The 12,527-nt window shown below is 40.0% G+C and overlaps 1 protein-coding gene across 14 annotated transcripts in view; it reads right to left on the bottom strand.

Annotated features, from left to right (window-relative positions):
- Nucleotides 1–1,532: 1,532 nt before the first annotated feature.
- Nucleotides 1,533–12,527, bottom strand: part of MAST4 (microtubule associated serine/threonine kinase family member 4) — a 301,580-nt gene continuing 290,585 nt past the window's right edge. For all 14 annotated transcript variants that reach the window (XM_064641886.1, XM_064641885.1, XM_064641882.1 and 11 more), the window contains 5 exons: nucleotides 12,025–12,254; nucleotides 11,477–11,599; nucleotides 9,529–9,665; nucleotides 8,686–8,867; nucleotides 1,533–7,835 (listed from right to left, as the gene is read on the bottom strand). In XM_064641886.1, the coding sequence (XP_064497956.1) occupies nucleotides 3,964–7,835; nucleotides 8,686–8,867; nucleotides 9,529–9,665; nucleotides 11,477–11,599; nucleotides 12,025–12,254 (4,544 nt within the window). In that variant the 3' untranslated portion in view covers nucleotides 1,533–3,963. The remainder of the gene's footprint in view (nucleotides 7,836–8,685; nucleotides 8,868–9,528; nucleotides 9,666–11,476; nucleotides 11,600–12,024; nucleotides 12,255–12,527) is intronic.

Raw genomic sequence — 12,527 nt, 5'->3', positions numbered from 1 at the left:
ACTGAATCCCTTGGACATCCTCTTCCTCCTGTACATAATTCATACCTGCATTTGGTAGGGCTTGCCATGTACCAGAACACAACTGCATTGTTACTGTCTGCTTACTCTGCAGTCTTCTCCACTCTTCCTGATGCTCCCAACTTTTTGCAGCTTGAACCATAGTTTTAGCATCACTTCCTGCCCATGGCAGGGCAGTTGGAACTAGATGATCTTGATGATCTTTAACATCCCTTCCAGCCCAAACCATTCTGTGATTTCTACCCTCAGTTCATTCAAATGCATCCTTGGCAGCTATCTGGGACATCAAGCTGGTCAGTTCTCATCAACTACTACACTATACAGTCAGTGGAAAGAAAAACTGTTGCTAACCCAAGGTATGAAGTGAGACATGCATCCATACATGCTCCAGTATCTTCCTGTCTTGTGATCTATTCTTTCTTAGCTACAACCTGAGTTTTGATCCAAATCCAAGCTAGACATCCCTGCTAAGCCTTACAGACTGTGTAAGACTACAGTAAGCCTAAGGGAGCTTAGCAAACTGGGAGTTCAGTGCTGAGGAAGGGAGCTCACGTTTCCCTGGCAGACCATGAAAGCGTTCTCATCTCCAATAAGGTGCCGTCTTTTCTTACCACAGTCGAAGTGAGGATGACAGGCTGTGCCACATACAATACTGATAACCTGCCTCTCCTGACTTAATTAATGCAAACTCCATAAACCACCCCTTTCCTCTGGCCCTGAACACTATGGAGGCTCACAGAGCATGCAGGGTTCTGTGCCTCCCCAGGCAGAGGTGATGGCTGCTGTGTACAGCCAGGGAGGCATGAAACTCAGTCAATCCTCAGCTCTTGTAATTTCCTTTCCCTCAGCTGCTGGATCCTGCTCTTCCTTCCTCAACCCATCACCCATCAGTGCACCAGTTTTGCAAGACTATCTGCCAGTGGCCTGGAGCAAATTGGAAAAGTGGGAGTGATCTGCACCTTCCCCTCACCTATTTGTTTCAAACAGGGAGTGAAGCTGCAAAAGTGATGCTGTAACACTACCGCACTTAGTTTTGTACAGAGGAAAAACACAGAGAAAACAATGTAATAATAAAATGTGAACACAAATTCCCACATGCTGGGCAGCTATGCAGAGTTACCAGCAGCAAAACAGTAAAGAGATGTGTATTTTAATTGATACTGCTCCTATAGTAATGACAACGTATGTTCTGGAGGAAGGATTTATATGTCACATTACAACCTACTGCCCTTGTTACCTACTAAAGATATGTTGTCCATCATCACACCATACCTACCAATCCAGCAGCCAAGCAGTGGTTCCAGCCTGAGACCAGACACTCAGCAATGCACACCTCCTCCGTTCCCAGACCAAACTGCATTTCCTCATGCAATACCCTCTGCCAGCACCTACCTTAAGGGGTGCACTGAGTTGGCCCCAAAGAAAAAAAAACTGCCCGCCTCTAAGTAAAGCAGAGATGTGCCTTAAGTTACAGCATTGAGAGCAGTTCAAGGAAAAATGCTAACACAACAGTGTTTCATGCTGAATTTTTATTTCAATGTTATGCAACTGCATAAGTATAAATAATTGTGTTCAATATATAACAATTATGACATCCATAAAGAGTTTCTTAGAGAAAATAAGACTGCAAACACTTTATTGCACAGACCCTAACAATTTTTTCTTTTTTTTTCTTTTCTTTTTTTTTTTTTTGGTAAGCTGAGAACTCTACTGCAGGAAGTCTACAAAAGAACACATCAGATCTACAATCACACTAAGACTGACCAAGAAGAACACAGGCAGGAGGATCTCTTAACAGCTCACTGGTAAAGTAAACATCAACAAACAGGTACTACATAAACACAAGCTTATGCACTGTTACACTTCCAAAATGCAAAGAACTTATTTTTCAGAAGTGATAATGAACTATACAAAATATACATAAAGGTATACTGTAAACAAAAGCTAGATGTGCTTTAAAGGAAACAAGAGGATTGTTAAAAAATGCAGAGACTGTAAACTAGGAAATACCTTCCAGACAGAAATGTTATTTTGAAGTGCATTAGCATTCATTTGCAGTAACTGCCAAAGCACAGATGAACTGTAAATGTTGAGACCATTTTCTCTTTAAACTTCTCAAAAATTATTATCCACTGCTCACCAGCTCCTCTGTGAATGCATCAAAGGCAGTATGAATGTTCTAGTGCCACATGAAAGATCAGAAGTTGTTTGTGATATTGGCTTTTCCTGACAGTTTTGTTGTAAGCCAACTCAATTCGTCAGTACAATGAAGTTTTCAGCAGAGGGAAATGAATTCTGCACACTGTCTATTGTCACACAAGTCTCCAAGTCAAGATTACACTGTGCTTTTATGAACAACTTTCTAGCTTTTGAGACAGAAAGACAAACTGTAAGCATTGGTGTAAAAGTAGGGGCCTAACTCTACTGTGGTTACAGAAAACAGAAATAAGCAAAACAACCATTCTATTGATCCCCAATTATTAAAACCCATGCTACTGCAAGGGCATTTTGTAGTGCTTCTGTACATGTTTCAAACTTTACCTTTCATCTCTCAAAACAAACCAAATACCTCCACACTAACAAAGTCTACATGTTCCACAGTATACAAAATTTAAATAAGGCTTAGCAAAAGTAAAAAGACAGTAACATTCTAGCACCAAATAGCTCCAATGGGTTTCTGTTACAAAATGCTTCTTTTGAAATTACAGTATTTAACTTTTTTGCATACAAATAAAAAGATTATGTTATGAAATGTATGGAGCTACTTAATGCATTTAGAAATGAATGTGAAACCCAGAGTTACTTGCTAAAAACAGCAAGTTAAGTCTACAACATAAGGCCCCAGCTATGTATTAAAATGTATCAGATATCCTAAATTTTTTTGAAGATATGATACTGAAACTACTGAAACTGCTTTTTTTCCTTTTTACCTTGTCATAAAATAGAAAAGAGCTATAGCATTATGACACTAACTATGCAGACCTATATGCCATAATATATATTTTCTAAATGTATTAAAAACAGGGATGAACATACTAGTACTACCAGTTATGTGCTTATACTTGTGCCTCACACTGTAAGGGCCTGAATTTAAAAAAGCTCAAGGAACTTGAGAGGATTGCAGCAAAAACTGAGCACGTGGCATGTGCTTCAGAGAGTTAGAGCCTTGTCTGAGGTGAAGGTCACAGAACACACTCTTAATAGACAAGAACCACCATTTCACCACAGAACACAAGTCTTGCTGGGATGCCCTGATAATTAAGTGGTCTTCCCATAGCTTTAAGGACACCTACTCCAATCAGGCTTTGTGCAGTAGGGAGATGCAGTTATGTCTTGTGTTACATCTGGTGAAGCAGTCAGCCAGGTACAGTACTATCAAAATCAAATTATTAAAAATACATGTAAAAACTCACAATAGGTCACCATATTTATTCTGTACTAGTATTTTTTTTAACTTCTATCTAGGATTTTTAGTAAGTAAAAACGTGGCCTGGTTTTCTTTTTCTCCAGTCAGACCAATACTTGAGCATGTCCATGCCAGGTCTGAGTTTTAATAATTTGGTTTCATATTTCAGTATGGCAAATAAGTAGCTAAGCAACTATCTTAAAAAGGGAAAGAGGAAACAACGCAACCAGCAGCGAAGTATATATGCTACATTCAACCCCCAAACACATCGCTAAGTATTTACAGAGGAAATATTTTCTTCAACAGCTCTTGGCTGTAAAGGTATTTTTGTACAAATACTATATGGTAACAGTTTTACCGGTTTCAATTGGAAAGGCATTTTGAAAAAAGTCCTCTCTTTACATATCCCCTTGTATTGTTTCTTCAGTGACATGAAAACTTTGCAGCACAAACACACGACACAGTGCTGGTTTAAAGGCAGTACGACATATTGAAATTGTTTCAGCTAGTGTTGAATTCACACTTGCCGGGTCTTACAGTTAACAGGATTTTTTGTGAGCATTGCTCCGCGAAGCTTCTTTTCCCCGACGCTGCCGAGCTGAGTCTTTGTCGTCTGAAAGTGCACTAGGGCGGTCAGGTGTGGCTGCTGACCTGGATAAATCTTTACCTACATTCTGTTTTCTTGAAGCAGACTGCTGAGTCAGAATGGTGTCTTTTCCCTTTACATCCACAGTGTTAACAAAAAGAGGCTTTTCTTGACTTCCAGGTTTCCCCACAAGGTTTGAAGTAGGGCGGTGGGCTTCTGCTACAACAGTGGCACTGTGCAAGGCCATCAATGAAACACTTTTAGCCATTTCTGCCTTACTGCTCCCTGTGGAAGAGGTGCTTTTCTTATTTAGTTCCTTGCAAGTTGCAGGAAGCTCAGGTGAGCCTGCTTTAACCTTTGCTGAAATTGCATCACTCTTGGCTGAAGACAAAACAGATACTTCTTGCCTACACTCAGAGAAATTGGATGAACAAGTCAGCGGCTTTCCTGGTATTGTAGACACACGATAAGAACTCTGCCCGCTGGCAGCAGACAAATGTTTTATTGCAGTCTGCTTGTTTGCATCCTCTGGCTGTTTCTGATTAACTTGTCCCTTCCCTTTTATATCTTGAGAGCTTTTGCTACTTGTGGTCACTTTTTCTGCTCCTTTCCCTCTGGCATCACAGTTTGAAAGACAAAGGGTGGGCTCTAATTTCCCACTGTCAAGCTGAACGTAAAGTGCGTCAGTGCATATTTTTCCTTCAGGTCTTTTGTCTGCAGAGATCATTTCATTACTGGGATTTCTGTCTGCCTCTTTGTTCCACAAGAGACAGTCTTTCACAGTGGAAAATTTTGGAGATGTGGTTTGTTTTTCACTGAAGTGAAGTTGCTTTTGATCAGCAGATTCCCCCAAGCCTGCTGGTTCTTGCCTTTGCTTAGAACTCTCTAGGCCTGCTGGTAATGGGCCCACAGCAGAGGATGTGGGTTTGGTGTCAGGGGCGGTGCTGCTCATTTGGAGGGTGGTGACTGAACCATGACCCAAACTCACAGGCCTTTCAGTCTCCACATTTTCACTGGTCGTTCTTTTTGAAGGGCCTGGAACAGAAGGAAGGTGATCTAGCACATTTTTACTGGCATGTTTCCCATCCTTCCGGGAGCTGGCAGACAACTGAGTAACAGTTTCTTTTTCTTTTATGGTTGGAATGCATGGTTTTTGTGACAATGTCTGTTTATCCAAGGGCTTAGACTTAGAGGAACTTGTATCAGAGGCTAGCCTGTGTTTATTAGTGCTGCTTTCCACACAGGTGGCAGCAGGTTTCACGTGTTCTTGAACACCTACGTGAACTTCTACAGTGCAGTGTCTGCTTATTGTGTCTTTCACAGCAGGTGAGCCTGAAGTGTTAAGTTGCTGCCGAGGAACTTGGCTGGACTGTTCTCTCTCAGCAGTTTGAAGCCTGGTATCAGCGAGTGGTTTATGATCTTTCTTTCCTAAATCTTTGGCATTGTCCTTCTGCACAGAGGAAACTGGTGCAGACTTCTCAGTTTTATTATCGCAATCTCTTGAGGGTTGCACAGGCCATTTGGATGCAAGAGCTTCACTCTTTGACTCTGAGGTAATCTTCTTACATTCAACTTTCTGCTTGATTATGTCCCTTTCCACAAAACTTTTAACACTACTGCTGTCATCTTTTCCTAGCTGTTTCAGTGATTCTCTGCCATCCTTAGGTTGTGCTTTGGGGGCAGCTGACTGTATTCTTCCTTGCATCTGAGGTGGAATGGCAAATTCAGCACAACTTTTTTCATTGCTTTTGGAGTAGCTTGTTATGAGGACATCTGAGGTAGATACCTTCACAGATGATTCCCTGATCACTTCCACCTTTGCAGGGATAGGCTCACAACCTCTACGGGCTACTGGCTGTTTGGTAGGCAAGTCCTTTTGTATTTGTTTCTCTTTTACTACAGCTTTTTCAGGAGTGCTTTGGACAGCAGAAAGTTTGGAGTATGTTTGAGTAGTTTTAACACTCTCACTTTGAGTAACACAAGACTTTGCCTCCATTGAATTGTCCTTCTGTTTTGAAGGGGAGGTATCTTTCTTTTGAACAGTTTCAGTAACAGAAATACTGCCTTTAGTAGCTGGACTAGAAACCTTTTTCTCTGTCACTGCTTCTGCAGCCACAGGGATGACTGGTGGATTTGGAGAACCCTTGCCTGTGTGCAGAACCTGAGGCTCTGCTATGTTGACTTTGCCAGATTTTGAGTAGCTTAACAACTGCTCTTTCTGACAGACCATTTCTGCCTTCCCACCACTCCCTTGTGGCACTAGGGGTTTAGAAGATTCCCCATCACTGCTGGTGCTCTGTCCTTCTGGCAGCACACACAAAGGCAGTTCAGTCTTTGAAGCCTGGGGCCCAGAAAGCAATGCAATGTCTAGCGTGCCTTCTATTGGCTTCAGACAGGAAACAGACCTCCCATCAAGTTTATATTCTGATGGACTTTTTCTGACAGGAGCATCAGTGGAAATAAGGGCTGATTTTTCCACACTCACATCTGCTCGGCCACTCAAGGTCTTGAGAGGAACAAAAGAAACTGAGTTAATCTGGGCAGCATGTGCACTGCCAATAAATGCTCTACTATCTGCAAATACGGTGGAGTCCTGCTGTATGTTCATGGGTCTGCCTGTAGTAAGTTGAAGGCATTCGTGAACATTAGATGTCAACTTGGGTTTTAGCACTGGACAGACACTGTCATCTTTTTCTTCAATGGACATTTTTTTTCTGAGATAATCAATATTTGCAAGTTTACCATCTAATCTTTCAAATTTGGCAAATTCTTTTGTTGGTACAATTTTATCTGTGTTTTCTCCCTTTCCACTTAGCATCCTGTCAGAGGACTGAGGTAATGCATCCTGCAGTGCACATGGAGGAGAAATTCTTTTGAAGTCATAAGAAATATGACTGAGTTCATTAGGGGGAGGGCCATGACACAACATCTGTGCATCTAAAGCAACACCATCATTTGATCTCAAGTTTGCATTCTTTTGAAGGGTGTCTTTGAGTATGCCACCAGCTGACTGGGTCTCCAAAGCAACCATTTTTGTTTCAAACTGATTTGATCTTTCTAATACCTTTTGGAATGTTTTTTTGTCTTTTTCTTCCAGTCTTAAGGTATTGGCACTTTCTGGTTCATGGCTGGGTTCATGTATAGCAGCATTTGCTTTTTCAGCAAAATCTTGTTTTTTCATTACTACCTTGACCTTCAGCTTCTCTCTGTCTAGCTCATCAATGGATTCTTGTCTACCTAGTTTTCGGGAGATGGGTCGTTTCAAGCAGCCCTGCTCTGCAGGCCTGACTCGTGTGAGTGATGGCACATCACATACATTCTCCTCCAAGCTCTGAAGAGTTACTTCCCTTTGAGATAATTCTTTATTCACTTCTTCCTGGGTCACTTCTAGACTGTGTTTTCGTGAACATAAGTGTTTCTTATCACTGCCGTAAGAGGGTGCAAGTTTCTCTTCAGACTGGACTCTCTTTAACAGTGGAGATCTTGGTGGCTCTGCACTCTTTGGCCTGACAATATGCCTTACAATAGTTGGAGGTGAGTGCATTTTGCTAGGAAAAGATTGAGCTAATTTTGTATTTCCAATAGAATGTCCCAGCAATGGTGATGGAGATCGCTGAGGAGATGTTGGCTGGGGTGTCGGAGAAGGTGTTCGTGCAAGAGGAGAGAGGGGAATGCTGCCAGCTGATTTGCGTCTTCCTGATCTGTATCTTTGCCCTCCAAGCTTTGGACCCAAGCCATGAAGGGTGCTGGGTCTTATGTGTCCTGAACCAGCTGGAGAATTGGGAGCACTTGAACTAGGGGAGCTACTCTGGGAAGAATTAGTACCTACAAAAGAACAAAATCCCCAAACAAGCAAACATAAGAACAGGAAGACCTTTTCAATCTTCTAATTTCAATCTTCTGTCTAAATGTTCCATGAGAAACTGAAAAAAAGTCCTATTCCATCTCCTGCCACAGTGTTCTAAAATCTGCAGGGTTTTAAGTGGCTGGGCTCCAAACCCCGCATCATTCCAATTATGTTGCTATTTCTCCCTTTTCCCCTCTTCCATCATCCCCTTTCAGTTATCTCTTCCTTCTACTTAAATAGAACAGCTAATGCTTTCTGCCACTTCAAAGCAATGATCAAAGCTTTCCAGATTATTTACCTTTGCCAAGGGATTGTAAGACAGCAGTCAACTTCTAGTACATGCTTCAATTGTGATAGAAGTAGAACAGGAAAAAGGGGCAGGCTCCTAAGAGCCAGAAAAATGCATATTTCAGCACTCAGACAATCTTTTCAGCAATAATCTGCCTTCATGAGTTCCCATGCTAGTTCCATTATGTAGCAACTTCCCTCAGTTTCACCCTTTTATCAGCTAGCCTCTCCTAGGCAAGATTCCCCCATTTGCTGCAAGTTGGGATTGTTTGTTATTCAATTTACAGCCACTGGACTGAGATTTAAATGCTGGGACAAACTTGGAACAGACAATTCCTTTTATGTGCTTCTGTATCATAAAAACACCTTTGATTTTGCATCTGGAGTGTTTTCCTTTCCCTATTCTAGACAGAAACCAGCTGTTCAATGATCATGCTTGCCAGAGCTGACTACTTTCAGCAGAGTGTATCTGATCTGTTCAGAGAAAGTGCAATACCCTTTAAAGTCCTTTTCCTCTGCCCTCCACTCCTCCACACTCACCTGATGGAAAATCAGGAGTGGAACGGTAGCTTGGGGTAGGAGATCTAGGAGACAAGCTGTGGGTTGGAGACCCAGGCAAACTCTCCCCAGAAGAAAGGGATCGGTTCAGGCAGGAAAAACTTCTGCTGGTATGAAGAAGAGGCGAGGGCTGCTTTGCCAGCTTTTTAAAGAGAGATCTTCTCCTTGTGTGAAAAAAGCACAGCATTAATTTTAAGTTAAGATGCACAGAAGTTACTATTACCACAAGAAAAACTCTTGCAAGCTCTTGGTTCCCTCTCCTATTATGAAAATATTGAATCTATCTTTATATGAAAGCAAACCACACTGCAGAGAATGAAGTTCAGAAAACATTCTGATTGCTAATAGGTGGGATAGATACTGTAACTAAATCTATTCACACTAAAATTTACTTACAGTTTTTCAGAAGAACAATTAGCTCCTTATGAGTATAAATTTTCATTTTCATAATTTAGGAACCCACCAAAACTGAAGGAATACCTATAAAGTATTTATTTACAAAGTACACCTAAATTTATCATCCAACTAAAAATGTTCAAAAACTTAGCACTAGGAAGTTTAATTAAACGAGTACAAAAAGATAAACCAAATTAAGATGTAATCTCAGTTATTCACTTTCTCCTCCATATCTATATATGTACCATGCAAAATTTTTTGAGGTTATTTTAGCAGATCTAGTTTAGGCAAAACAAGATTAGAAGGCCACAGAATCTCAGAGAAGAAGATAAACCTATGTAGAAGACTAGACAGAAAACTGCATTAACTTCATATTTTAAATGTATTGTTATGTACCTGCATTCACCATGAAAGCAAAGGATTACTCACCTCTCTAAACTCTCCTTCTTCTTGGTCTTCTTACTGCGTCTGACCATTCGGCTCCTGTAGCTGTTTCGCCTGGCAGGTCCTGTCTTGATGGAAGTGTTTTCGAAAGGAGTTGTCATTACCGAGACTTTGTTACCACTCTGCCAAAATAGAGGAAGATGCTTTAAGTGTGAAGAATATGTCTAACACAAGACAACTTGGCCTTGAATTGAATCTACGCCACAAACGTGAATGCAAAAAGAACTCCAGCATCAGAGTAAGAGCTACTAGTGCAGGGAACCCTATGCAGACATAGCCGGGCACATCAAATAAATGATGATTGGAAAGTTCTCAAATTTTGCCATATTTCCTAATCTCCTCCATTCCAGCTTCAGAACAAGGAGAAATTCCCATAATTTTAGCTGGACAGAAGGAGACCAAGGATTGACCAAGACTGTAATTTTCAAGATGAAAGCTTCTACAGAAACAACCCCACAAAGAACAGCCGTTAACTGTGCAGTGGTCCATTCACTGGCCGTTCATGTCTCAGGATACCAACAGTTACAATGATGAAATAGAGGAGAAAAATAAAATCTTCATTGTGAATCCCAAACCATCCTTTTATCTTGTTCAAAAGAGATAACAAATATAATTAAGCTAAGCTTTTTAGCACTGATTGCTCAAATGGATTACTCAATAAATAAGACAGGTATTTTCTGCTGATTTTACGTTTCAATAATCGATACCTCCTGCTCAGCATTGCAAATCACTACAGTGAACTTCTTTTCAAAGAAATTTCAATAACCTAAATTAATTTATGACACAGCCCATTTGGATAAACGATCTCTTGTTTTGAGTTTAACTCTTGTAAGTAGCGAGTAGGATTGTTGTGTCTTTTTCTGTATCTCACACAGAAAACAACTGCATACCTAACTGCCTGAATTTACAGAATTTTCTCCTACACTTCTTGCAAAACCTGGAAGTTCCTGCTAGTTGCCGAGAAAGAAAATAAAGACTTCAGGAAAAGTATATTTTGCATCTTTCCTCAGCTCTTTATATTTCCCTATTCCTTCACTGCCTTCCAGTGCTTTTTTTGACTTCTTTTACAACTGGCTACTCCCTTTGACATGCATGTTACACCATAAATTGTTAATAGTATAGGAAGTAAATATAGAGCTGTCTAAAGTATTTCTGACCTACATTAGCCTATGCTGAAAAGCTACAGCATGAGCTGTATCTATAAGCTACAGAGAAAAGCTAAGACACTACTCAATTAAGAAAAGTTGAAGGGGTTTGTTTTCAAGGGAAAAAATATAATTTTCCAATAGGATAGACCTCTCCACAAGAGAAAAATGTGACAGGTTATTCATAAATGTCCAGCTGCAGGATGAGAATTTCATTAATCAAAGAAGCTCTGTCAGACACATACATATATGTCTCATATATATGTCAGACATCTATATATATATTCTCATATATATATATATATATATTATAGAAGGCAAGCTCCCATGTAGGAGGCAAGGAAATATTTCATATTCTTTATTTTTACTTTTTCTCACTGATTTTTCTTTAAAATGCGAAATGATAAGTATCATAATTATCAGAAGCCTGAATTACCTGATGAACATATAGGCATTCAAACAAGTCCTTGAAAATGTTAAGTTTTATGAGAGACAGACATCTCTTTGTGTCACTGCCTCAAATTTACTTCAGCTATTGCAGAATCAGTGCCAGGCTGTGGCAGAGAAATATTTTCATATATTTCATATATTCAGAAATATATTTTCATATATCATAGCAGGATATATGAAAATAATTGACCTTTCTCCAGATCTGTGGTAACAGGAGATTAGAGTTTGTACTTCCAACAACCATAAAATCTAGTAACTAATCTCAAGGAAACAAACATAACTCCTCAATCATTGGTGAAAACAGCAATCACTTTGTATCCCAGTTGTCCAAGAGTTACCTTTAACAACAATTCAATAACTTCCGTATGAACAAGACCGTGCACTGGCTCTCCATTGATATGAGTAATCAGGTCTCCAGCTTTTAAACCTGCCTGGTAAGCCGCACCTCCTTCTTCCACATTCTGAAAAACCAAGACGAAGAGAATATACAGAAAATAAACTCCCTTTAACCTTCATACCTTCAAGAGTAGACTTTTTATAGAAAAGAGTTCTTTAAACAACTAGCTGGCAATGAAGAAACTTGCTAAGTTATATAAAAGAAGAAAAGAAGAAAAATACATCCACCATCAACTACTTACTCAAACTTTATATTTAGATGGGGCTGGAATGGTTTCAAAGCTCACTGAAACACTGTTTGTTGCTACTGGTGCTAAGGAAGCTCTGTACAGCAGGGCAGTTTTCAGGCTTGATAAGAAAGGGTGGAAAATTGCTTGGCATATAATGATTTACACAGTAATTGTCAACAAACAGGTACCCAAAAAAGGTGAATAAACCATTACAGTTTTCTGTGGTTGTGTATTGTCAAAAAACCAAACTATTATCTTACCCAAACAATATGGTGCACAGTGTAGATATCGCTGTCACCCACGTAAACCCTGATGGCTCGGATGGTGAAGCCATACTTTTTCCCTGAACTGTGAATTACAATCGGTTGATGAGGACTTGCAGAAGCAATTGATGAATCACGGCTGGGAGATGAATCTCGGGACGATGAAAGATCAGATGATAAGGAATGAGGAGACATAGGACTTCCCAAAGGAGAAACACCAAACATATCTGTAAGAAAAAAATCTGCCTATTAGAGTACATTCTGAGCGCATACAAAGTTTGCTTAGTTTCATGACACTTTTGTGTCAAAATATGTCATTTTCTTTGTATAAACAACTTCTCCTCCTCCCCTGGTGTGCATATTAGTGAATGAGAAGTTTAATCAACAACCAGATATTAGAACTGAATTTTTTTCCCTGTAGTGTAAACTGTATTTTTTAATGCAAGGTTTACTTGCTACATGTAGACTGCTTTTTCCTTTTGGACAGGAAACAGACTCAT

The sequence above is a fragment of the Pseudopipra pipra genome, chromosome Z (assembly GCF_036250125.1).
Source record: "Pseudopipra pipra isolate bDixPip1 chromosome Z, bDixPip1.hap1, whole genome shotgun sequence".
Taxonomy (NCBI): Eukaryota; Metazoa; Chordata; class Aves; order Passeriformes; family Pipridae; genus Pseudopipra; species Pseudopipra pipra.
Note: the sequence above shows the minus strand (reverse complement) of the source record. Positions and strands in the feature narration are given on the sequence as shown.